The 27,781-nt window shown below is 36.5% G+C and overlaps 2 protein-coding genes across 8 annotated transcripts in view; one reads left to right on the forward strand and one right to left on the reverse strand.

Annotated features, from left to right (window-relative positions):
• LOC125649215 (heat shock factor 2-binding protein-like) overlaps nucleotides 1-27,781 on the forward strand; it is a 43,017-nt gene that overhangs the window by 1,815 nt on the left and 13,421 nt on the right. Inside the window, exons 5-10 of one of the 2 annotated variants that reach the window (XM_048876554.2) lie at nucleotides 2,837-2,986; nucleotides 5,941-6,073; nucleotides 6,292-6,415; nucleotides 6,638-6,741; nucleotides 6,844-6,944; nucleotides 9,180-9,510. In XM_048876554.2, coding sequence (XP_048732511.2) covers nucleotides 2,837-2,986; nucleotides 5,941-6,073; nucleotides 6,292-6,415; nucleotides 6,638-6,741; nucleotides 6,844-6,944; nucleotides 9,180-9,290 — 723 coding nt within the window. In that variant the 3' untranslated portion in view covers nucleotides 9,291-9,510. Of the gene's footprint in view, nucleotides 1-2,836; nucleotides 2,987-5,940; nucleotides 6,074-6,291; nucleotides 6,416-6,637; nucleotides 6,742-6,843; nucleotides 6,945-9,179; nucleotides 9,511-27,781 lie in introns of those variants that run through there. The other variant, XM_056164868.1, reaches the window with a different exon arrangement.
• On the reverse strand, nucleotides 9,319-27,477 carry LOC125649216 (hillarin-like). 6 transcript variants are annotated; one of them, XM_056164865.1, is made up of 14 exons: nucleotides 27,262-27,477; nucleotides 27,063-27,163; nucleotides 26,659-26,851; nucleotides 26,501-26,566; nucleotides 24,995-25,072; nucleotides 20,580-20,657; nucleotides 18,296-18,370; nucleotides 17,998-18,102; nucleotides 17,516-17,745; nucleotides 16,317-17,391; nucleotides 16,008-16,179; nucleotides 15,683-15,783; nucleotides 15,365-15,535; nucleotides 9,319-9,485 (listed from the first exon to the last, which is right to left on the reverse strand). In XM_056164865.1, the coding sequence occupies exons 3-14, from the start codon at nucleotides 26,842-26,844 to the stop codon at nucleotides 9,441-9,443; spliced, it is 2,382 nt and encodes a 793-aa protein (XP_056020840.1). In that variant the 5' UTR covers nucleotides 26,845-26,851; nucleotides 27,063-27,163; nucleotides 27,262-27,477; the 3' UTR covers nucleotides 9,319-9,440. The 6 variants fall into 6 exon arrangements, with proteins under 6 accessions (XP_056020840.1, XP_056020839.1, XP_048732513.2 ...); XM_056164864.1 differs by having other exon boundaries at nucleotides 17,995-18,102; XM_048876556.2 differs by having other exon boundaries at nucleotides 17,995-18,102; nucleotides 27,063-27,187; nucleotides 27,262-27,401.

Below are 27,781 nucleotides of genomic sequence, written 5' to 3' on the forward strand. Positions count from 1 at the left end.
GTGTAGATGAGCATATTCCCAGGAAATTCTGATTCAATAATTTTTCAGGGATCGAGTTAAGCCCCCTTTGAACTTAGATTTACCATTCATTATGCGAGGCATTCTTTCTTTCATTTTTTGTGATTTTTGTCTAATTGCCCATCAGTAATACATAGCATTACCAATCACTATGTGAGGCATTGTCAAGCAATGTTGGAGCGTGGGGTATGTGAGCTTGCTCACTTTTTTTTCATTCCAAATATAATTAAGTCCTAAATTCTACAGTAAGCAGTTAACCAAATTGTGATGTAAGTCAATATCTTCTAACGTATGATTATACAATGATTTCAACAACAAAAATTGTCTGTATCTAAAAGTTTAACCCAATATTTCAAAAGTCTCTTATCATTTGCCAATCAGAGTTGATGTTGAGCTATAAAGTAGATGGTATTTTCATATAGTGGTGTAAAGAAGAAAAAGACAAAAACTGTTTCGTATCTTTGTTTTCAAGAATCTGGTTTAGATTTACTAGTTTCAATATCAAGCTCCAAACTATCTTCTTTCTCATTTGCCTTGAATACCTATAGTAAGTGTTTCCGTGTTACTCTACCTGTATAAACTAGTTAGATATATAAGATACTATTTTATTACCTTTTAGAATTAATTTAAAAGATCTGGGCCTTGGAGCCCAGCATTTTAATCAGAGGGTGTTCAGAATTCCGCCTGTATATGCAAAATAACATTATCACTTGCTTTTTGGTCTATTTGTAGGAGAATAGATAGAGCTGCAGGTCATAAATATTCAAAATATCTAAATAAAAAAATGTTTTCCAGCTTATTAAAGTATTTGTCGTTTTTAAATGATCCCAAAGGAGGATTTACTAGAAAATGATATTGCTAGTGTTTGATATATTTTGTATATTGTCGATTGCTAACTAGAAATTGTCAAATGCAGATGGATATAATACTATTCGTAAAAGAAAAAGACAATGCATGTATTTGAAAACAGTGTAAATTTCAGGGATCGAAAATACACAGCTCATTAAATAAACAATATCCATCCACAATTCATATGGGGTCCTACGTCACAGATAGACATGGATATTGGTCTTCTATGTAATGTTGGTACATATATGTCTCTATGATATATTTTAGCTAACAGTTCTACATGCAAGTCATTGTAAATCTTGTTCTTTCTTTACCCCTCGCATTACAGTACTATTATCTTTTGAGAACTGGACAGGCATAGCTTACATCCATCTAAAGGGAATAATTACAGTACGTTGATCTGCGCATGAGCACAGAATCGTTGCGGCATGCCAAAGACGTAGAATGTCTTAACTTAGTCCAAAACTAGTATATAGCGTAAGACACGTAATGAAATGCGATTGACTACACTGGACTAAGGTTTGGCGTACCTCAGCTATTCACTATCTCTGTACTGTTGTGAAAGCATTGTGTAAACCAGTGTTTCCTACCTATGGGTGGTAGACTTTCTATGCTGTTGTGTGGGTGTATCTGTTGGCGTTTCCTTTCTTTGGTTGGTAGACTTTCTGTGCTGTTGTGTGGGTGTATCTGTTTGTGTTTCCTTCCTTTAGGTGGTATACTTTCTGTACTGTTGTGTGGGTATATCTGTTTGTGTTTCCTTCCTTTAGGTGGTAGGCTTTCTGTGCTGTTGTGTGGGTGTATAAGTTGGTGTTTCCTTCCTTTGAGTGGTAGACTTTCTGTACTGTTGTGTGGGTATATCTGTTTGTGTTTCCTTCCTTTAGGTGGTAGACTTTCTGTGCTGTTGTGTGGGTGTATAAGTTGGTGTTTCCTTCCTTTGAGTGGTAGACTTTCTGTACTGTTGTGTGGGTATATCTGTTTGTGTTTCCTTCCTTTAGGTGGTAGGCTTTCTGTGCTGTTGTGTGGGTGTATAAGTTGGTGTTTCCTTCCTTTGAGTGGTAGACTTTCTGTACTGTTGTGTGGGTGTATCTGTTTGTGTTTCCTTTCTTTGGGTGGTAGACTTTCTGTACTGTTGTGTGGTTGTATCTGTTGGTGTTTCCTTCCTTTGAGTGGTAGACTTTCTGTACTGTTGTGTGGGTGTATCTGTTAGTGTTTCCTTTCTTTGGATGGTAGACTTTCTGTACTGTTGTGTGGGTGTATAAGTTGGTGTTTCCTTTCTTTGGGTGGTAGAATTTCTGTACTGTTGTGTGGATGTATCTGTTTGTGTTTCCTTCCTTTAGGTGGTAGACTTTCTGTATTGTTGTGTGGGTGTATAAGTTGGTGTTTCCTTTCTTTGAGTGGTAGACTTTCTATGCTGTTGTGTGGGTGTATCTGTTGGTGTTTCCTTTCTTTGGGTGGTAGACTTTCTGTACTGTTGTGTGGGTGTATAAGTTGGTGTTTCATATCTTTGGTTGGTAGACTTTCTGTACTGTTGTGTGGGTGTATCTGTTGGTGTTTCCTTTCTTTGGTTGGTACACTTTCTGTGCTGTTGTGTGGGTGTATCTGTTGGCGTTTCCTTTCTTTGGGTGGTAGACTTTCTATACTGTTGTGTGGGTGTATCTGTTTGTGTTTCCTTTCTTTGGGTGGTAGACTTTCTGTACTGTTGTGTGGGTGTATAAGTTGGTGTTTCATATCTTTGGTTGGTAGACTTTCTGTACTGTTGTGTGGGTGTATCTGTTTGTGTTTCCTTTCTTTGGTTGGTACACTTTCTGTGCTGTTGTGTGGGTGTATCTGTTGGCGTTTCCTTTCTTTGGTTGGTAGACTTTCTGTACTGTTGTGTGGGTGTATCTGTTGGTGTTTCCTTCCTTTGGTTGGTATAGAGCTTTTGTGCCGTTATGTTGGTATTTATGTGTATTATCTTTTGTGATTGCAGGAGAACATTCGGTTACGCCACAAGGTGGATTTGCTGACTCAACAGTTAAGCCAGCAGTCAGAGTACTGCTCCAGTCTCGGATCCGCCTGCTGCACTCTGTTATGGAGAGTTTCCAGAAATGAGGATACCATACAATCCATCCTTATTGGGGTGACTTATATTTGTATTGGCAAACTAATTCACAAATTTGTTAGAAATTAATGAAGAACAGACACCAAGTCGAGAACTTTGTTTCAAGGAAAATCCAAATCCAACAATCCAAAATTTTATTTAATGGAAATTTTCCCCATCCTGTGTCTATCGTCATAGTAATTAATTTGTCATATTTTCGACTTTTTCTCAAAAACTACTAGGTGATTTTTATCTAAATTTCACGTAAAAGCATCCTTTTTATAGGAATACAAAGGAACAATTTTGACAATCTCATTCTAAGAACCACAAGACTACAGTTTGTTGAATTGATATTCATGTATCCTTATGTCGTATACGCGTAGATTCAAGTTTCTTCAAACCTGAGCTCCGGAGCCAGGTATAGGCGCAATTATTTTTTGTTTTATATAGGGAAACCATGTAAAAAAAAAAAAAAAAAAAAAAAAAAAAATCTTTGAATATCTTCTCATGAGCCACAAGGGTAAAACCTCATTTAGCGCAGATTCAAGTTAATCAATACAAGACTACATGTACAATAAAGGTTGAAAGATTTCCACTTTTAGTGTCCCAAACTCTATGTATGAGCCAATCTAATTAAAAATACGACCCTTTGAAAACAGATCCTTTGATCGCTACGATCAAAGGATCTGTTTTTATACGCCTGGGATTTATTACGTTGTGACGCTATCCGTGGGTTCGTCTGAGGTCATGTTTTCTGTAGTTTTTACCGTAACGGATGCATGTACAGAGTTGAAATTTGGTCACAATTTTTCTCTTAAGAAGCGTTCCAGCTGGATTGGTGCACCGTGACCTATTTTAGGGCTAAAAGTAGATCAAACAGATTTTCGGACTTTTTTCGTTACCGAGAAAGACGTTGCCCTGACATTTCATCACAAACTTCCTCTTGGAGGAATACAAGTTCATTTTGCATTTCAGCTGGATTGGTGCACCATGATCTACTTTGGGGTTAAAAGTAGATCAAACAGTTTTCCATATTTTTTTTTCGTTATGGATACAGGTATTGCCCTAAAATGTAGCCACAACTTTCCTTTCAGAGAAATACAGATTCATTTCACCTTAATTGATCTACCACTTTAGGGCTAAAGAAGATCAAATAGTTTCCTGCACTTTTTCTTACATGTATTATGGATACAGATATTGCAAATTTTGTCTTCACTGTCAGACGGGCGTGTGATGTACCGTTTGCAGTACTCTTGTTAATCAGATTGTATATTAGCAAAGTGATTTTTATGAGGTTAGAGGCCCATTGGTCTCTTGCCTTCTAGGGGATTGGGTTGTCTCCTATATACATTCCGACAATTTCTATTGTGTATAGTGAAACCTGTATGTTTTGATTAGCTGCAGAACTGTAGCTCTGAGAAAATATTGGGACAGATCAGATCTAAAACTAGTTCTGATATAGGATACATTTGTTCGTTTGTACGTCGTTGTAACCCCGCCCCCCCCTTTCGAAATTGTCAATCATGTGAAGACGCCACCAGTTGTAAATGAAAATTTTAGACCTATGCATGACGCTCAAGTCTGTACCAGTGAGGTTTCTTTATCGTGTCAACGCCTCCCGTGACATGGGACCTCTATTCAAGGTCACATCTAAAAGATCCATGGCTTTCACTTCTAATGTCGGGCTGTTTGACGCGGCAATTCCCGATTACAAAGCGAACGCCATCACCACTGCAGGCTTTTGTGTTGGATTAGCTGTAGGAAGTTAGATTACACAGAGTAAAGAACATGGGGGAAATTATAATTTGTTGAAGGAGATTGCATTCTCAGTGAAACGGAATACATAGGTGTTGAGTCAGACAGGTTTTACTGTATTTTGATAACTACACGTGTAGCATGCGAGTTTTATCACACACACACACACACAGAGAGAGAGAGAGAGAGAGAGAGAGAGAGAGAGAGATTTGTATATATATATATATAGAGAGAGAGAGAGAGAGAGACATTTATATATATATATATATATATATATATATATATATATATATATATTTGAATGACACAGCGACTGTGTGAGATTGCATCAGTGTGTATAAGTAGCGCTTTAGGAGCATAACAAAACTTCCTTTCTAGGGAAGTCGTTGTGGCCGAGTGGACTTACGCACTGGTTTAACAATCTTGCTAGGCGGTGGGTGCCGTACGTCGCTGGTTCGACCCCGGGCTGGGGCGAAAATTTTCAGTACCTAGTTGTGATTATTTAGTGCTTTATATATAATATATATGTGCGTGTGTGTGTTTTGTTGGACATAGAATTTATTTCACTCGTGAATATAAAAAATTTTAAAAATCCGGTCTCAGGAGTGAGGTAAATTCTATATCCAACAACAAAATTGAATTTTCTGTTGTTACATTTTCTTCGAATTTTCCTTAAGGACTTTTAGCTGCCCCTGTATGTATTGACGTTCAAAACAATACATTGTATTGCACAGAAAATATAATACTTTAAGAAATATGCAAAATATATAAAAATCAATACATTTGAACAATAAGACAACTTGAATTCAATTTTATTTTGGGTATTCAACTAAAAACATAAAACACTAATAAATGAAGGTGATCTTATGTATGATGGATGAATATTACGGCAAGTAATACACCCTTGGACGGTTGTTATTTTCACTCAGTCTGCTCCACTTATATCGAAAGTAAAAGTAGTAAAAATAAACCCGCATAACATCAACACTCGATATTTAGAAGTGAGAATCACGGGTCTTTTGGATCAGAGGTCCCGTTTCGTGGCAGGCGTTGACACGTTAAAAACCCCTAACTGCTGCGGCCTTATCAGCGCAGAGCATATGTCGAAATTTGTGGTACTTCACCTACAACTGGTGACGTCTCAAATATGGGAGTAAACGGAAAGACGGGAAGTAAAACAAACAAACATACAATAACCAAAGGAGAGTAAATATAGCATTATTGAATTATGTGTACAGAGGAAAGTAGAAGAGTTCCTGACCCTCGTTTCGAATACGCTCAGCAGTTACGTCATGACCTACAAATCTGATTGGCCTGACGTCAAATCTGATGAGAGTCAGTTTGTGCACGCTCTATGTGGGATCATCACTAGTAAATCTATTTATATGTTATTATTTTTCCCAATTTAAAGTTTATTTTATGTCATACTTTTAATGTCGCATTTCTGCAAAAACATGAAAAATATCGGATACGAATATCTGTTTCATTCTCTTTTGAAACTTTATTTAATTTGAAATAAAAAATTATTGTGATGATGAAATGATGATTAAATGAAGAAAAATAAAACAAAATCAAATGCTATTCTACAGATATTGCGGCCTCTGCTTTTGGGAGGGACTTTTTAATTAACAATCCACATGGGTGTCTGTTGATCGATACGTACATCATAGTTCTGGAGGAAGCGCCCACTGGAAAGAGTTCACGACTGAAAAAGTAAGTATGTGAATTTCAAAAGATCAAGAGAGAATCTAACTGCAGTTGTCATCATTATAATTTTGTTGGAGCCTGTCACGAGGTGAGTAGGTCTCTTTATTGTACTTGTTTTGTATTATTGCAAGGAATTCCATTTGTCATTTGAAGTAAACTTTCTAAATCAAAATTAACAATTCTAGATTTAATAGTTTGATGTATTACATTGCCCATTGTTCTTGGTAGTCTTATTCTAATGGGACTTTATAATGTGAGCATCAACCAGAGCGGTATAAAATACCTGTCTTCGAAACGCGGGATGATGAAATTATTAGCCTGGCTTCTACAAGGTACTCGTAGTTTCCCATCTACACATCACTTTATGAACTATAAACATGATAAAGCTAAAAGTCAGTATTAAGATAAAATTACTATTATTTTGCTCACAAAAGATGAAGTAGCCACAGAAAATCAAGTGAATACTCTGAAGTTGATCCAGTCTATGATGTCAGTTGATGGCAGCCTTAACATCATACACGAACTACTTGAAGAGGTGAGAAACAGTCTTCATGGATTGTGTTTTAGAATAATAATACAATATGTAAATGTAGTTAAATTTATCGCCTATGGTTTCACACTATAGAATATCATGAATAGAAACCTGATTTTTAATGGTTGAGGAGGTCATCTTAAAGCATTAAGCACTAACGTTTTCTGTGGGATTATGTCAAGAGTCCCCCTCTCCCCATCTGTCTAGATCCGCCTATGATCGAGTTTTGATTTGCCATGTGAATGAAAGAAATAATCTTGAAGACATGTCATCCGGTATCTTTTTACATTTACTCGTAGATTTGCGTTTTGCCTGTACGTGGATGTACTTATGTAGTTCAATTATATACAGGGTGTTTCGCAACACAGGCACCTGAAGTCTGGATAGCATGTATACATTTTATGTACAAAACTCCATCCCTACCCAATGAAAAAATAAATACAGAACCACTGATTTATCAAAAGCATGTAATTTCATTCCTTCGTCAAAAACGGAAACTCTTCAGTGGCGGATTTTAGGGGGGGGGGGGAAGACACGTTGTCTCTTGTTTAGAAAAATGTAAACGATAAAAGAAACAATTTCTTCTACCTCTCAGGGCAATAAATGACAAAATCTTTGGATTTATTGAATTACTTTTATTGGGAGAACTTACATTTTTTCCAAAAACCCTTTGCGTCATTTTATTGATTTCCCTCTATCAAAAATGACAGAAAATAGTAAAAATTACTACAGAGGAGACATATTTGAAGCCCTATAAAATCTGTAAAATCCGGGATCTTTGCCCCTACCCCCCTAGGGCTTCACCCTGGACCCATCTGGGGCTTTAAGGCGGCCCCAGACCCCCTGCCTCATAAACTTGCGCCCCCACCGCAATACCTGGATCCGCCCCTGGTCTTGCTGAAAGATAACGTTAGCATAAATAAAAAAGATTTGATCATTTATAATTTGCATTATAAACTTCAGTTGTTTTCCTTGGACGTCTCTATATCAGTAGATGCATGCATGATCCTTTGTAGCTGCAGATCTGTAGCTCTCTGGAAAAATATTGAGCCAGACCTGAGAGCTACAGATACAGCCCTTATAAAACCATCGATTTACTGCACAATCTTTTTTTATGTTTATCAGCTTCTACTACCCAAACTCTCTGCTCACCGTAGCTCGTTTTTTGCTGTCATTAAAAATCTGAACAAAACAAAAGAGTGATTGAGACTGAAAATTTGTCATTTATTACAATACCAAATGACGAAAGAAATCTTCAACAGAAGATTCTGAGTGGGGATCTTTTTCTTTCTTTTTTTTTAGTGCGCAAGATTGAGTATATCGCTATATTCCTACATCGCCGTCTCAAAAATTAAAATATGAAAACAATTCCCAACATATTTTCTCACTACACTTGTGTCCAAACCACAGGAAATTATATCGCTTGAGTTCGAATTTACTAATAAAGAGTAAGAGTAAATTGGAACCCACGTGATATTATTGCCAGCGGTCCAAACATTCATTAAAGCCCCATACGGACCCAACTGGTTTGTCCCAATATTTCCCAGAGGGCTACAAATCATCATCTGCAGCTAGATCCTTTGTATCAGAAAAGTGTCAATATAATCTAATAGTTAGGGTCCCTTTTATAGATAATGCTTGATGTCAAGATTTATTTATTAAATCAAGAATTTGAATTCTTGATGTAAATGATGATATCAATATTTAGAATTTCTTGTAAATAAGTTCTTGATAAGAAATCCCTAACACTTTAAATATTTCTTACTGTCTTTTTTAGTAGGATCCGATATTGAAGTAAGCATTGGTTAGTTTTAGGTTTATGTATCTATGTTTGTACCAGAACTAATTTTTATGCCCCCGCGAGGAAATGATCGGGGCCCTTTCCATCCGTCATTCCGTCGTCAAAGTTAGGTTTCCGGACTTTTTATTGCTGTGCTTGAAGAGAATGAACTATAATATTAGACATTATTTCTTTATGTTGATGACGTACAAATCAAGTTCGAGTTTCATGTCGAATGACCTATTTTCATCAACATTATTGTTCTTAGACTTTCAAATTTTTCAATTATTCACCCTTTTCCAAACACACACACACACACACACACACACACACACACACACACACTCTCTCTCTCTCTCTCTCTCTCTCTCTCTCTCAGTGTGTGTGTGTGTGTGTGTCAATTTTATATGAAAGTTGAATGTTTTAGCTGTTCTAGAAATATCAGAAATGTCTTTCAGTTGCCCCAGTCCGTGTTGCAGGAGTTCCAGAGTGACAAAAACAGAGAAATCAGAGAACTGGCCAAGGAGATCTTCTCAGACATCCAAAACCACGTCAGACACGAGCAGTGATCCTTCACACACAACATAATGAGACCACGGCTTTGAAAACTATATTTGGACGTTAAAAAACTAATTTAAAAAGCTACACATATCTGATATATACAGTGTGAACAGTTCGTTCCTAATTGTCATACACGTATCTGATTTGGACTTTTAGTTTCATTCACTGTTTTGTTCCTCGATTTTACGGATTACACTTGTTGCCTGAAAATAAAAGAAACTTGTTTTACTTACGAATTTTTTTACTAAATACTTCAACGAAAAACATCTAATGCTTTGTGAAAGGTCCCAATACTGTTCTCTTGCATTTACAAATGTTCGATCGATCAGTTAAAAAATTCAAATTTAAAATATTTCTGCATTGATTGTATGATTCAAGTTACAACTGCCAAAATCAACGTGTAAATCTATAACTTCATCAATAAATCAAAGACAAATAGGCATATTCTTCCTTCATGTCATTTGTTACAGAATTACTTGAAAGATTTACAAATATATGTACATTCAGCCAATGTTCAGAAGTGGTGTAAATCAAATGTGGATTCTAAAACATTCTAAAGAACTTTTAGTAAATTTGAAATCACAAAACTTTTCTCAAATCAACAACATCAAAACGTATGACTTGTCAATACTTTACACGACCATTCCTCACGATAAATTAAATACTACACTTTTTGAAATCGCAGACAGTTGCTTCAACAAAAAATGGAAAAAGGAAATATTAGTATCTATTGATCAGTCATACAAAAATAACTTTCTTTAACACCACTCTGATTCCACGAACACGTATTCTGAAGTTGAAATAAAACATATGCTGGAGTTCTACATTGACAATATCTTTGTAGTGTTTGGTGATCAGGTCTTCCAACAGTCTGTTGGAATACCTATGGGCACGAATTGTGCTCCTTTGGTAGCTGAACTGTTTTTATATTTCTATGAAGTAGAGTTTATTCAAAAGTTACATGAGAAGAAAACAAATCTCTTGCTGTGGACTTCAACTCGACATTTAGATATTTCGACGACGTTTATGTATTAACAATAATCATTTTCATTCATATGTCGATTCAATATATCCCTTTGAACTCAAAAACAAAAGACACCACAGAGTCTTCCACATCTGCTTCGTACTTAGATATTTTATTGAAAATAAATATTAACGGCAAAGTAAGGCCACATAAAATTAATTCTCTGGTTCTCAGGCCAATTTTCTCAAAAACAGATGAGGGAGGGAGGCTTTTTTTTCTTCTTTTTATTCGTACCAAAACAGATGAGGGAGGCTTTTTTTTATTTGCCAACTTGACATAAAACATATAACATCAAGCAAATTCTTTATTGTACCGTCACTGGTTTCAGTTACACTCTTTGTTTCATCCAAGCTTCTCACAGGAAACATGAGTTGTCTATTTTCATTCATTTTCTCTGCTTTCTGCTTTAAATACTCAATATACTTGTGAAAGCTGTCTGATAATGTTTGAGCAGCAGTCCTGATAGGTGCCCACATCACTTTGGAAATCCATGTTTTCTCTAGACAAGCATCTAAATGGCAAGCTAACGACAACAGGGTTGATTGACTCAACTCACCCCTCTTATGTTTATGGTTTTCGGGTACATTGTAACCAAACAGATTTTCAAAAAGAACTGGAAGAGCAAAACACCGATCTCTGAGGGTATCAACAAATGGGTCTATTGTCCAAATACAGTTAGTTAAAGCATTTATGAAATCTTTACCTTCATCTATTGTCATTGGTGTAAAACCCAAGCCTGCGTTTCCCAACAAATATAAAATTTTGTTGTAAACAATTCGCTTATTGTTTGTAATTTTGGCATCTTCAGAGAATGGCTCTGGAAGGCAAAGTTTACGTGCGTTAAAAACCAACACGTCGTTGATATTTCTGGTGGCTCTTCCCGGTTCTTGACAATCCTTGGCATTATTATTATGATCATCGGCACTATCATTGTCGAAATGTGCAGAAACATCGGCGGGCTTGGTTTCACACACCGTATATCTCACAAAGTGGCCGAAAACAGGTATCGTTGACGATACTTTATTTGTAATGATTGCAGAGTCTAATTCGTTCTTGTTCTTACCGACACTAACGGAGACAGCGGCATTTTTTAATTTCTCAGGAAACGTCCAGCTTCCCAAATCGAACTTCATTGCTTTCACACCCTCATAAAGATCTAGGAAGGTACATCCCTCCGAATATCCCTCTATAATTGTCCATGGTAGAATGAACACTGCTCCTTGTCGAATACTTATTGACACAATAGACATTCTCAAAATAATGCTGCAACCACGTTGTTATACATCGGAAGTCTTTATTGCGCACGACAAACGAAGATTTCCGGTATTCGGTATTCTCTGCTAAATACAGCTATTCGTATACTGAGACAGGAGGAGCTCCGAATAATGCGGAAGTTTTGAAAAATTTAATGCGGAATTTTTTTCTTCCGGATACGTCGCCGCATTACCTACTTTTTATTTTATTAAAAATGCAATAAAATTTGCAATGCGGGCACCTCAAAACAGATGCGCGCGGGCCTGAGAACCGTAATTTCAATTTTATGTGGCCTAACAACTTAACTTTATAACAGATGGGATGATTTCAGGTTCTCCATTGTTAAATCCCCATATCTTTGTAGCAATATTTCATTATTATCTGCATTATGTAGTTTATATCTCTCAACTGATTCGATACACAAAAGCTTGTTCTGCGCATGATCAGTTTTTAAATCGAGACAAGCTACTGACAAACAAGTTGATGTTACAGGAGATTTAACAGTCTCGTTTAAAGGCAGCATTTCGCAAATTATATGGTCGTTGTAATGATCTAGTTTGCCAATACAACCTTACAATACATTGGCTCAAATGCTGTCTGACGTGTTTCATATCGATTGTTAGGCCGTTCTTGGCACACTGAATTGGGTACGGTTTACTCTGTTTACCTGATCAAGATATGGGGCTCAGGGTGGGTGTGGCCGGTCGACGGGGAATGCTTACTCCTCCTAGGCACCTGATTCCACCTCTGGTATGTCCAGGGGTCCGTGTTTGCCCAACTCTTTATTTTATATTCCTTATACGAGTTATGAGATTGATCACTGTTCGTTATCTTCACCTTTCATATGCTCCACTGGCTGTGGCTATCACAACTGTTATTCTGTTTACGCATACCGTAAATCATTTTTGTCGAAATACATGTACGCGTATTTCTTTGGTAACATACACTCATATAAGATAATACTTTTTTTTTCTTATTGGCATGTTTGTGATTGCTGTCTTTATTTTTTGCCCAATGTCATCAATGCAATTCCAACACGAACCCTGTATACGGCTTTAAAATCGTTGCTGATTATTTTTTCACGGTTTTCTTCTCTAGATCCATTTTCAGACGCTACTGAATTTCCGATTTTTATATGTCTACATCTATATGAATATGATATCCCATCTTACATTGATAGCAATTTTATCTTATAACAAATACGGTAATGGTCTGGAGTGGAAACGGGAAATTTAACCGATAACATTTAAGAATGCATTTCATTTTTGATAACGCATGAGGATATGGACTGTGATGTTTCACGCCGACTTGGTTCATGAAGCGCTAACGTTTATATTTACATTTTATTTAATTCTGTCGTAATTCCCAGCCGTTAAAATTGACGTATTATAAATCAAGTAGGTCCGTATTCGTACGTGCTTTGTTTACAACTACGGCGCGTTCACGAGGGAATGCCTATCATTGCAACTTGTAAAGATATCAAAGACAAAAACAATGGAAATGAAAAAATATATATCCCCCCAGCCTAGAATGCACGGGTATATTAAATAAGGCAGGTATTATTTATCCCAAACAAAAGGAGTGAGCTATATAACTACTATAAAACCTGACAGATTGCGGATTATTGGTGTGGTTTTTTTCTTTCTTTTAATCAACAAGTCGTTATTCGACCACATTTACGGCGAACCGTACGAGCATCGATTTGACGTATGTGGTATTTTTATAATTTGTTACCCTCACCTACCAATTGGAACATCTGCCTTTTCGTCAACACGAGAAAAGTCTACTCTGTTATAATGATTGTATATTGTTTAACATTCCTGTTGAGAATCTTTCATTCATATAAGGACGTCACCATTAATTCCATGATGTGACACGAAACCTTAGGTTTTGCGGTCTCATCTGAAGGACCGCCACAATTACATATAGTCGTCTCTTACGACAAGTAAGGGGTACTAAGAGCCTATTCTAACCGGGATCCCACGGTAATCGAATTGGGAGAAGGCCTACATAGGCTCTGCCTGTTGCCCAATCCTGTTCAGTTTCTCACTAAAATATGTTTAAATAGCGGTAATCGGATATATGTCACTATATATATATATATATATATATATATATATATATATGTGTGTGTGTGTGTGTGTGTGTGTGTGTGTGTGTGTGTGTGTGTGTGTGTGTGTGTGTGTGTTGCATCTATATGTGTCACATGACAAGTACAATGGCGTCGCCCAGTTTACACATGATACAAAAAGAAAACAAACAGAACAAAAAACTATATACATGTGTACCGAATTATCAGCTAGGATATGACCTTGAAAACGGAGGACACGGCAGGCGTTGGCACGTGAAAAATCCTCACTGCTTAGCGCCATGTATACGTGTAAATTTTGTGGCACTTCACCTATCGCTGGTGATGTATCAATATGATTGAAAAATTCTCGACTGAACGTACATCAAACAACCAATCCGTTGTCAAGTAATGCTTCTCGTTGCTAGATACTATCACCCTGGAGGATGTGGTATTCACTGCCACAGGGAGACATGCATGTTTAAACGTTTCTCAGCCAATACGCAATTTACGAGCTGCTCACTATAGTTGTTTCCCTTTGTTGAACTCCTACATTTACGTACAGCAAGACGCAAAATAGATTTTCGTTAACACACGGTGGGTACAAATACTTACCATTGCGTTCATATCTTGCATAAATGATGATTTCCAGCTGCTATGCAAACACAAGTTTATGAGGATTTGAGAATAAAATAGCTCAAACAAAAATCGAATCCCTAAAAAAAAGACCACCCCATTAAGTCGCTTCTTACGACAAGCAAGGGTTATTGAGGACCTATTCTAACCCGGATCTCCACGGGATTGTTTTTATGAACACCTCTTACTATGTCTATTTTCATCGAAACCACATTAACATACGTCTTTTATTAGGGTCTCAGTACCCCTTGCTTGTCGTAAGAGGCGACTAAATGGGGCGGTCCTTCGGATGAGACCATAAAATCTGAGGCTTCGTGGCACAGCAGGTGTGGCATGATAAATATCCCTTCCTGCTGAAAGGCCGTAAGCGCCGAACATAGGCCAAAATTTTGCAGCCATTCACCGGCACCAACCACGTTTTTGATGTTTTTATAATTCAATAAAATACTTTTGGGTGATATTAGTTGCACCGGTCAAAATGGCCGTAATAAGTGAAAGCGCAGGTAGTTTTACGATTTACAGTCACTCGAAGCCTATTACTGCAGTTTATGAATTGGGGATAAGGAATTCAACTTTAAAATGATATCTAATGTTGAACAACATTCTGTTTAGTGGCACATTGTCAGAGCCTAGGTAACTTTCGAGTAAAAAATAATCGGCAACTTTCTGAATTGATTTAGAACTGCGTATCTCGGAAACATATACGGAATTTGGAGATGAATTTTCGTTATGCATTAATAAGTGAGAATACAGAGTAGAATTATATATACCATTAGGTGTAGGGATTTTTCATCGGTGAACTTGGGTACCCTACATTTAAAATTCAATACCTTTACTCTTTCATAATAAATTCGAACCTAAGTGATATTATTGCCTAGGGGTAAATTGACGCCCTGATGATCTATATCAATCTATGCATACATGTATTTATAGTTTTTTTAAAAATGCATGGGTAAATTTTCATAATAATTAGTAGTTATGGATAAGTTGAAAATTTTGGTTTTAATCCGCTGTAATCAGATAATATAGAAATGCGTGCATGCACCTTTATATTATCTTATTACAACGGATGAAAACTGAAAAAAAGTACATGTACTTACCCACTCATAAAGTTTAGCCGCTGCTGCACTGGCATTTTCAGCTTTAGTTTGATCCATGTCTTTCAATGTTTCCTTCACTGTTGTTAAACACTTGCATGAAACATGCCTTACTTCAAAATCATTCAGGGTTACTTCTATATTGCAAAGAAGTTTTCTCTGATGCCTCCATTCCTAGACATGAAAGAATGAAATTGGAATTTCTGACTTCAAGGTTAAATACTCGCATTGTCTCTGGCAGAATGGCAAAATGGATTCAGTACCTGTATACAAAAACCACTAAGATGAGTATAAGTAAATCATATGAAAGAAATGTATCACCAAAATATCCTTCTCGTTCCGTCCAAGCAGTATATACGTTGCATGCAGAATAGTAACTACAGAAAGTGGCGGGTTGCGATATCTTCGCAATTCTTCTAAAGCTGCAAGGTAAATAAAATGAATATTTATTGAGTTATGAAAAATTGCTCTTAAAATATAAGAATATTTAGAATTAGTATAAAAACAACTGACATCAAGTGAATTAAGAAATATTATTTATCCAAAAGCATGAAATTTTTGAAAAGGAATATTATAAGAATAAAATCAAAAGTACCATATTGTTCATTGCAAGACTAAATCAATATTCTATTGATAGTACATGTACCTCCTTTAAGTGATAAGTGATGGATTTTCCGTTCAGCTTTTTCTACCTCCCCCAAATCCTTCCCCTTATTATTTAGGAATTCTTCTGTAGCCTTCTGAATTTCTGCAGATTTAACATTGTCCTTCCTGAGTAACTTCAACAGGTTTTCCCTTGCCTTCCGTTGGATTTGGGACTATAGGGAACAGAAAATGAATTAAAATATGCTCACATTTTCAAAAAAGTGGCCCATAGAGGTTTGGATATTTACGAATATTGCTTTTAAAAACGGCGTCGAAAAAATGAAGTTATCAATTGCAAAATATATTTTACCTCTGTTCTCTCTAGCAGATAGTTATAAACATTCACAAATTCAGAAGCTTCTGGATCCGAAATCAGTATCTTTAAAACGAATTCTCCTTGTTCCTGAGCGGGGGGATACACAATAACCTTAACATTATTGTCTTTCTTTTCAGTCTTGACATACTTCCCAAAGTCTTTGTCATCATCACCACCAATTTTCTTCAGCAAGGCTTTTGCATCACTACTTTTGGGACATGTGAAATTAAATTCCATGTCGTTGTCAACCCAAGGATATAGACCATTGGTGTGCGATAGTGCTTCTACACCATGCTTGCTGGGGTACGCTGAAAAACTACCAAATCCAACTCGAGAATCGATGGGGATATGAGCTATGGAATCCAGTCCTTTCTTGCAGAGTATTTTGAATTTACAAACGAGGTCTGGCGGCATGTTATCAGAGTGAACATTACAATATATCTGAAGGTTGTATTCCCCAACAGCCATCGGAGGAAACCGAATTTCGAAAAAAGCAATATCGTCGATGATATAGTGGAGAGAATACCGCTTCAAGTCCGGCTGTTCAAAATCGTCTTCACATATTTGCAAGCGATATATTCTGTAATCAAAGAATAGCTTACCAAGCCAGTGGGGAGGGATTCTGATTTTCAAAGTAAAGGTCTCAGATATATGCACAATGCAATCGATATCCCTCTCTACCAGCTCCAGTTTGAGAATGTGGAAAGCTGGTTGCAGGTATGAAAGAGACTCAAATTTTGCTTGGCTGACGGTCTCATTTAAAAGTTGCCAACGGTCATCCAAAGGACGAAACTTATAAATAAAAATTGATGGGTCGGTTAAAAAATAGAAATCATGCATAGCTGGAATTAAGTTATTCGACCAACTTTCTTTTTGCTCGCCTACCAGTTTTTCATAAGGATATACCCTTATCAATTTTGATGCCCAGAGACAGTGAACAAATCTCCAGTTCTTCTCTAAATACACAACGTTCCATGTATTTTTATGATATTCCCTCTGCATTGCCTCGCCATCATATCTCAAATCTTTTTCAAAGCCGTGGATTACGACACAGGGAATATTAATATGTCTACAAAAGGAAGAGGATATTTGAAAATTCAACATTTTTTCTTCACTTTTGTTTCACATGAAAAGTTGAAACAAGGTGTAGATGAAAGGTTCAAATTTTGAAGAAAACAAGTCATTTACAATACCTGCACATTTTACACATAAGTTCAGCAAAAGTACCCTTCCTTTGCACAATGCGATATAGGAAACTTTCAGGCGATTCTGTGTTTGGGATATGTTTAACATCATTTATTACCGGTAGTCGTTGGTTAACAATCCAACAGAAAATTGCGTAGACACGATCTAGGTCTGATTTCAAACTTCCGCAGAGGTGATTTAGCAGAGATTCATAACTCTGTAATTCTGTTATGGGAATCTGTAATTGTTTAGAAATGTGTTTATATAATCATAATATCAACAAGATATGTTTATGAAGCACTGATGCCCCCAACAAAACTTTGATGACAACAAAGTGACTCTGGTACAAAAAGACAGGTCTTGTCACAAAGAATACATGAGGGAAATATGAAAGCCCTAGCATTATCCGTTCAAAAGTTATGCCAAGGTCAAAGAGGCCATACAAATCAATCTTATTTATTCTACAGAACATAAACAATTGACGCACCACCTTGAGAGCATTTTGTTTCAATTCGGAAAATTTTCGAGTTGAAAAAATTTCAGATTTGGTGCCATCCGGTGGTTTTGGGGGAGGATATCCCTCTATGACGTCATCCTGCAAATGAGATCAACAAAGGTCAGACAGAACAGAAAATAAAACAAAATATCAACCTGCAAGTTAGAACAAGGATAAGATATCCGAAAGTTAACCATTTCAACTGTCCTTATTTTGTTACAATTCAACATTTTATATGTAGATAAAATATTTCATATAAATCTAAAATAGAAAATTAAACATGTTTTAATACCTTGCTTAACTCCTTTTGGAGAGTGGATTCGCTGTATTTTGGAGATTCTGTTTGCGAGCATTTCTCTTTTGTTCTCTAACATAGAGAGATCAGGTCATGTATTTCATCGTATCATATTCTAATTTATATTGTTTATCATTTACTGATGTCGAATCATAATATACATTTAATGACAAGTCGAGAGCAGCAATGTTTTGTTTATCTGAGGCAGACTACATTTTGGTCCGAGGGTCAAACAAAACACATGTTGCCCGAGGCCTAGTGAATAAATATTTTGTTATACCCATGTACAACCTTCGAGTCTCCATCGATACACATCTTAGTGAAGATTACTTATGAAAGGTGAAGATAGAAGAACAGTGATCGATCTCATAACTCCTATAAGCGATACAAAACAGAGAGAAGAGCAAACACGGACCCCCGGACACACCAGACGTACTACATCCGCTCAAAACAGAGAGAACAACAAACACGGACCCCCGTACACATCAGACATACTAAATGCGCTCAAAACAGAGAGAAGAGCAAACACGGACCCCCGGACACAGCAGGCGTACTAAATCCGATCAGCCAAGCGAGAACAACAAATACGGACCCCCGGACACACCAGACGCACTACATCCGCTCAAAACAGAGAGAACAACAAACACGGACCCCCGGACACATCAGACGTACTAAATGCGCTCAGCCAAGCGAGAACAACAAATGCGGACCCCCGGACACACCAGGCATACTAAATCCGCTCAAAACATAGAGAAGAGCAAACACGGATCCCCGGACACAGCAGGCGTACTAAATCCGATCAGCCAAGCGAGAACAACAAATACGGACCCCCGGACACACCAGAGGTACTACATCCGCTCAAAACAGAGAGAACAACAAACACGGACCCCCGGACACATCAGACGTACTAAATGCGCTCAGCCAAGCGAGAACAACAAATGCGGACCCCCGGACACACCAGGCATACTAAATCCGCTCAAAACATAGAGAAGAGCAAACACGGATCCCCGGACACAGCAGGCGTACTAAATCCGATCAGCCAAGCGAGAACAACAAATACGGACCCCCGGACACACCAGAGGTACTACATCCGCTCAAAACAGAGAGAACAACAAACACGGACCCCCTGACACATCAGACGTACTAAATGCGCTCAGCCAAGCGAGAACAACAAATACGGACCCCCGGACACACCAGGCATACTAAATCCGCTCAAAACATAGAGAAGAGCAAACACGGACCCCCGGACACAGCAGGCGTACTAAATACGATCAGCCAAGAGAGAACAACAAACACGGACCCCCGGACACACCAGACGTACTAAATCCGCTCAGCCACCTTGATCGATGCAATGTCGTCAAACATTCCATTAAATTCGATGTTGGACCGAGCAGTCCAGTCATAGGAGTTGCTGGACATTTCATTGTTAGACGTTTTATGAGAAGTATTAATCCATAAGAATATGATAATTGATATGCTTACGGAAATAAAATGCACCATGATTTACCCGACACATGTGCTAATAAAAATTTCTGGATTATCAGTGAATATTTAATTTATGGTATATGTGCTAGACAGTCTATTTTAATTTCAAAATATATGTTATGTTACTGACAGGGAATCTAGTTTTATGACATATAACACCCTCCTGATTTAACAAATGACATTGAGCGTGTCACTTATTACATATTTCCTTAATTATGATGTGACTCCACTGCCTTTAATATAGATATTCATGGATTGATATGGTTGATTGTTTTCTCCCCATGTGTTCTTGAATTTTCACTGAATCAAATGATATATAGATTTAGGCAAAAAGCTTTGTGGAAACTTCAAGAAATGATCTGATAAACACATGACGATTTTGTCACTGAATCACATACATGTACTTTGTATAATGACCTCATTTGTCACAAAGATTTAAGTCCGTATTTTATTTAATTAAGGGTTCATATCTGTATTTTCTCTCATTTTAGCAATAAAACTAGGATAAATTACAAAATAACATTATATACATGTATCTAGTGCATCATTTTGTCCTCTCATTTTTAAATTAAGAGTTGTATCATATCATAGCTCAAACCATGCAGGTTTTGTAGGCGAGAACTTCAGTGGTCCATGCAGTATACCCACACATACACGTCGGACTTAAGAGTGTGCGACTTTCTGACTTACAAGCGAGAATATGAATATACAGTCATTAATTCATATATTGCATCAAATACGAAACGGAAAAGTGTTCCTCTATCATTGTAACAAAATCCAAATAATTGTTCTTTACCTTGCTGGAGAACTCATTTGGGAAGGCATCTGTAAGTTCTGTGGGGGGTTCTGTCTGCGAACATTTATCTTCTGCTCTCTAAGGATACAAAAGTTAGGATATATGAAAGGCGAAGATAACGAACAGTGATCAATCTCAAAACTCCCACAAGGAATACAAAATAAAAAGTTGTGCAAACACGGACCCCTGGGCATACCAGAGATGGGATCAGGTGCCCAGGAGGAGTAAGCATCCCCTTCCGACCGGTCACATCCGCCGTGAGCCCTATATCTTGATCAGGATGTATATAAGATACGAATTCACAAGAAGACACATCTTTGAGACTACACTTAAAGTACTTGTCTTCTTTTAAATGTACACTTTTAGCAATTTTTTGCAAGAAATGAATTAACGGCGTGTCCATCAAAGAATATGATTCATAAAATGATTTATCTGTAATCTATGAATGCCGCTATTGTAGATCGATATCTAACAAACTACATCGTGTATATCTCGAAATTTTATCAAATGACATGTTCCAAATTTGCATGAAGGCCACAATTGTAATGAAACTGCCATATTTCCTACATTTTTGGCCAAAGATTGACGAGTATGAAAATTGAAAAGTAAAAAAGCATGCCATTTTCTTCTAAAAACCAAACTTTACTAATACCTATGACAATCCTATGGTTTTAGTTACTTACATTCATGATTGTGATTTTTATATTTCTACTAAGGGATCAATATACATGCAAGAAAATGTGAAGATAACAATAGTGATCAATCTCATAACTCCTATAAGGAATACAAAATAGAGAGTTGGGCAAACACGGACCCTTGATATACTAGAGGTGGGATCAGTGCCCAGAGTGAGTAAGCATCCCCTGTCAATCGGTCACCGCCGTGAGCCCTATATTTTGATCAAGTAAACGGAGCTATCCGTAGTCAAAATCAGTGTGTAACGAACGACCAAACATATGAACCACGTCAGACAGCTTTAAACCAAAAAGAAAAGAACAGGTTGTATTGGCAAACTAGATCGTTAAATCAACCATAGAATATTCAAAATGCTGACTTTAAACCCCTGTAACAATTGTCTCGATTTAAAAACTGATCATACGTAGAACAATTTCTTGCGCATCGAATAAATACCATATACAGATGATAGTGGAATATTGCTACATAGATATGAGAAGTTGACAATAGAGAAACTGAAATCATCCACTTTGTCCTAAATTTGAGTTTTAGTATGCCGTTAACATCTAGGTCCAATAAATATCTAAGTATGAAACAGACGTTGAAGACCCTGTGGTGTCATTTATTTCGAGTTCACTGGGAGATATCGAATCGATATATAAACGAATGTGATTATTGTTAATAGATGAAAAGTGAAGATAACAAACAGTGATGAATCTCATAACTCCTATAAGCAATACACAATAGAGAATTGAGCAAACACGGACCCCAGAATATACCAGAGGAGGGATCAGGTGACTAGGAGGAGTAAGCATGCCCTGTCGACCGGTCACACCCGCCATGAGTCCTATATCTTGATAAACTGAGTTATCCGCAGTGAAAATCTGTGTACCACGAACGGCCTAACAATCTGTATGTAACAAGTCATGATCAGACAGCATTTCATCCAATGATACGTTGTATTGGCAAACTAGAATGTTATAAAGACTATAGAATTTGCGAAATGCTGACTTTAAACGAGACTGTTGAAACCCCTGTAACATCAGGTTGTGTGTCAGTAGCCTACTTGTTTGTCATTAGCCTGCCTCGATTTAAAATCTTATCATACGCAGAAGTACCTTTTGCTTATCGAATCAGTTGAGATATATATACACTACATGCAGGTGATAATGGATTATTGCAACATAAATATATCTAAATGTTGAAATGAAGGTCATAGCAAGTTTTTTTTTTCCTCATGTAGAAGCTTTTAAATACATTCTGACTCATAAAAATAAAAACAAATGAGCTAAAAAATAAAAAAGGAGCACAATTCGAGCCCATGGATTTCCAACAGATTTTGGAAGACCCGATCACCAAAGACTACAAAGGTGTCGTTAATGAGGAACTTCAACATCTCTTCAATATTAACTTTAGAGTACTTGTGCATATAATCAGAGATACAAATGAAGTTTCTCCTTAACAGCTGTTGATATTTTCGTGAGGAGCAAAGATATGGGATTGGTAGAACATTTACTGGATTCAGCGGTGTATCTATGTTTTAAGTGATTTGTAAAGTTTAGGAAACCAGTATAGGCATGGTAACTCATGGCCATAGCATTTGCGATATGATGATTTTAAACGACTATTGAAACCCTTGTAACATCAATCTATTTATCAATAACCTGCCCCGGCTTGAAAAGTGATCACACGCGGAATATGATCTTGTGTATCGAATCAGTTGAGAGATATAAACAACATATACAGGTGATAATGAAATATTGCTGAATAGAGGTACTTGGTTGTATATTGTTTAACGTCCTCTCGAGAGTTTTCACTCATATGGAGACGTCACCATTGCCGGTGAAGGGATGCAAAATTTAGGCCTTCGCTTGGCGCTTACGCCCTTTGAGCAGGGAGGGGGTCTTTATCGTCCAATACCTGCTGTGACACGGGACAACGGTTTTTGCGTTCTCATTCGAAGGACCGCCCCATTGGTGACTTAGTCGCCTCTTACGACAAGGGGTACTGAGTACCCATTCTAACCCAGATCCCCACGGGATATGGGAAGCTGACGATGGAGAAGGTGAACTCATCCAGTTTTTGATAAAGTTGAGTTGTTAGTTTGCCGTTAGCATCTATATTCAATAAAATATCAGAAGTGAAAGACTCTGTGGTGTCTTTTATTTCGAGTTCACTGGGATATATCAAATGATTATTGTTAAGGAAGTTAGCTTTTGAGCACAACTGCGCAGGATAACTCCGTTTACCTGATCAGGATATAGGGCTCACGGCGGGTGTGACCGGTCGACAGGGGATGCTTACTCCTCCTAGGCACCTGATCCCTCCTCTGGTGTGTCCAGGGGTCCGTGTTTGCACAACTATCTATTTTGTATTGCTTATAGGAGTTATGAGATTAATTACTGTTCGTTATCTTCAGCTTTCATGCTACAACTAAGTATTTACTGGTTCAATACTGATCCCATTGATGCACACATATTACACATGAACCCTATCCAGGTGAAAAAAATTGTGTAAATTTAAATGTTGAAAGGGTTTTACAGGGACTATATTTTGTGATGGAAGGAGTAATTAATCAAAAAGTTCTAAATCTGCGAGATATTACAGTTTCTGTTTCATCCAATATATCTTCTATTTTTATACTCCTATACATGTATTTCAGTTTTATGATTTATTGTACAAGTAGCTGAGTCTTTAAACTAGTTCAAATGTTGTAATTTAGTAACCAATGAGAACACCGATTCTTAAAAATGTGTAAATTAATTTGCTCAAAATTTTGTATAAAATTCAGTATTTTCGCCAATAATTTAAAAATTTGGTCTCCAGCCCCCACTTTTTTTTTTAGTTCCATTCTAAATTAAATTATGGAAAATTTTAGAAATTGACATTACTCCTAATATGTCCTATCAAACTCTCAAATTTGATATCATAAATGTTTCCCTTTTTCAATTGCAAAAAGGTCATTATTTATTTCCATTACTAGTATTCAACTTTTTTTTATCGGTAGTGTTAGAAGACATGATTATGTATCTATTTTATGTAATGATTGATTTGTGTTGCATATGTTGTATTGAGACCAACAGACAAATCAAGTTTAATTGAATAAATTGACAGCTATTTCAATGTAATAATTTTCTGAGGAGCAGAAATAGGAAAAAACACATTGATGTGCAAGTGTTTAAGAACAATAGTGTACACTTAATAGTAAGTAATGTGAAGGTATGTTTTATATATAAAAAAAATTCCATTGCTTTTTCTATATATGAAAAAGAAAAGGTAACTCATGCTACAGTCAACATAAAAAGGAAAGATAAATCTTGCTACAGCCAAGTAAGAACAAATACCTGCGTGCCTCATCCAAATTGGAATTTTTGGCCTGTTTTGGCCTAATTTATGTATTTTCTCTCATTTCAGCAACACTACTAGGATGGATTACTGTATTACATTGTGTAATCTAATGCATTATTTCAAAATAAAAGTTACATTGCACATTTTCCTGAAAATTATAATTATGTCAATCTATTGCATGTAACTCTGACCATGCAGGTTTTGTTGGCAAGAACTTTAATTTAGTCGTCCATGCAATTTACCCACTTACACATCGAACTTAAGAGTTTGTGACTTTCTGACTTACAAGCGAGAATATGAATTATAAGTCATTCATTCATGTATTGCAACAAATAGGAGATGGAAAAGTGTTCCTCAATTGTTGTAACAAAATTCAAATAATTGTCCTTTACCTTGCTGGAGAACTCATTTGGGAAGGCATCTGTAAGTTCTGTGAGGGGTTCTGTCTGCGAACATTTATCTTCTGCTCTCTAAGGATACAAAAGACTTAGGATCTACATAAGATACGAATTCATATAAAGAAACATCTCAAGAAATGAAGCAGCGATTGTCCACCATAGAATAAGACTCGTAAAATGTTTAGCCACAATTTATAAATGGCACTATTGTAGATAAATATTTAGTAAACCAGATTATGTCTATCTCGGAACTAAGTATCAGTTTTATCAAATGACATGTTCCATGATTGCATGAAGGTCAAAATATTAATGAAAATTCCAACTTTCCTCATTTTTTGGCCAAAACTTGACAAGTATTTGAAATGAAAACATAAAGAGCATGCCATTTTCTCTAAAACCTTAAATTTGGTCATATCTGTTACAATCCTATGGTTTTAGTCACTTACATTCACGACAGTGATTTTCATATTTCTACTAAGGGATCATATGAAAGAATCTTATACTAGGTTCAAGGTTTTTAATCTATTTTGATATTAAATGAAAAATGGGGGCTACACTGGGTCCTTATTCTATCTTGATTACAGTTTTCCATGGAAGACGGTATATATAGTTGAACTTCTTTCTGTCTCCGGACTATGCATTTCCTCTCAATAGTGATGGGTGGAAAATACATGATGTGAAAATTTGCAATATTTTCATTGGTTCTTTGCAAGGGAAATAATTTAGTGCTTATCTAATTTACGTAAAAAAAAATTACAACCTTTCTATCAATCTTTCAAAAATAAGAAAATGAAAAGATCGCGTTCTCGTGCTTTTCCGGAAAGCGGGTAAACAACCTCGAGGTGCCTTTCCTGAGCCGGAAAGACCTGACAAGTTGCGATTGTTACATCTTTTGTCTCATTGGTTTGATTACGCTAAAAGGAACTGACATTTTAATTCCTTCAAACAGTTTTAAAAGCATTTATCTATTTACAAATTGTTGCATGTCCATATATGATTGTCAAAACTTGTATAGAACGCTCTTCCTAATCTATAGCCCGGCCATATACATATTTTAAGGTCAACATTTTCTTTCATACCAAATTTTCATAAAACCACGTCCATGTGAGTAGAATATGACTCATATTTTAGATGACAATTTCCACGACTGAAAGACGCACATGTTTCGGGAGAACAAGACTTTAATGAGAATTTTACATGTGTGTGTGTGTAAAAGAAAAGTACTTTGCAATATATTTGCATAAACTTCCACACACGTGTATACATGGGTCTATTTCACTGTGTAGTATGCCTCTTTAACATTCCTTTTTAAGATTGTTCGTAAAGACGGAAAACTGATGTTTTTTTTTTTAAATATACATGTATTTATCATTTACATGCATGGTAAACCACGGTATAATAGATAAATTAGCATTTCAACAATGTGGTGTATTAGCTTCGTACATGTGTACCGGTATATACTTTAAATATGTATTGTATACTAGACAAAGCGCACGGTACCTTTGTTACCAATCTGCATGATGAATCCACATTAGTGATTGTTTGCACACTTCTGTCAGCTGTCGTCTGTAAATGAATGAAAAATTCCAATAAAAAGAAATAGTAGTACTGATTGAAACAAATTGTAATGGATAAAGTAATATATATTACATTTTCACCTTCGAGTCATTGTTGCAGCTATCGTCAGTATCAGACGATGTCTTGTCAACTCTTTCCGTTTGTGACTGTGAATGCCTGCTCTTTGTTTTTATATGATTATTATTGCGTCGAGAGGTCTTAAATATGATGTACAAATAGATGGAGACGCCTACTGCCCCCAGTAATAGGATTTCTCTTAATCCCATTTCAGACCTAGAAAAACAAGTACAGTGTAAATTTCAATATCAATGCGTTCGGCTCTCCGATTTTGATACGAATTTCCATCTGTTAAATCATATGAAAGCAACTCTGATTTGTTTAGATTTAGTAGTTCATCTATACACGACGTAGTTTCTAACATAGCAAGAAAAGTTCTATAAACATCTGGAATCCTGTGAAGAAGACTACACAGATAGATAGTCACCCGACAAAATCCTAAATCGGATGGGAATCGCTGACAAACATCCACACCATTCAGCTTTTCATAGGATTGATTTTTGTGAGCCTACACTTCAAACTGAATGACTAATGAAAAAATCAAATACTTGCCTATTAGCAAAATACATGTATATTCATTTCTAGAAATTCAGTTTCACAAATAAAAAATTATCGTCTGGTCTTACCTTGATTTTTCCGTCGAACTAATGGTAACCCAGTATCAACGAAAACACCTCTGTGAAATAAAAATTATTACAAAGAACTTTACCGGGAAATATAAAACTTTACCAGGAAACTTAAAAATATCCTATAATTACTCGACCGATTTTTAAACCCTATATTCAGACAATCAGAAAAGTACACCAAAATGTTTATAACAACTGAATAAATTTTGAATAAGATTATAAAAGAAGAAACTCAATATCAGCTTTTTATATTCACGCAAAATATTGTGTTGATCAGGTAGAGGTATATATACATTACACACTGTATGTCAAAGTGGTACACGCTGAATCGAAACTGCGAAACTTAAATAAAACACACGTATAGATGTTAAAAGAAACATAAGAAAATCAGTAAGGACAGATACATGGCTTGTGAGATGTCGGTAAGGTGAATACTTTCGCAAATCCATTATGAAAATTATTAGAATTACAGGGATCCCAAGACCATTTAATCAAGGGCCCATGCCACCTTGTAATCAAT

The sequence above is a fragment of the Ostrea edulis genome, chromosome 5 (genome assembly GCF_947568905.1).
Source record: "Ostrea edulis chromosome 5, xbOstEdul1.1, whole genome shotgun sequence".
Taxonomy (NCBI): Eukaryota; Metazoa; Mollusca; class Bivalvia; order Ostreida; family Ostreidae; genus Ostrea; species Ostrea edulis.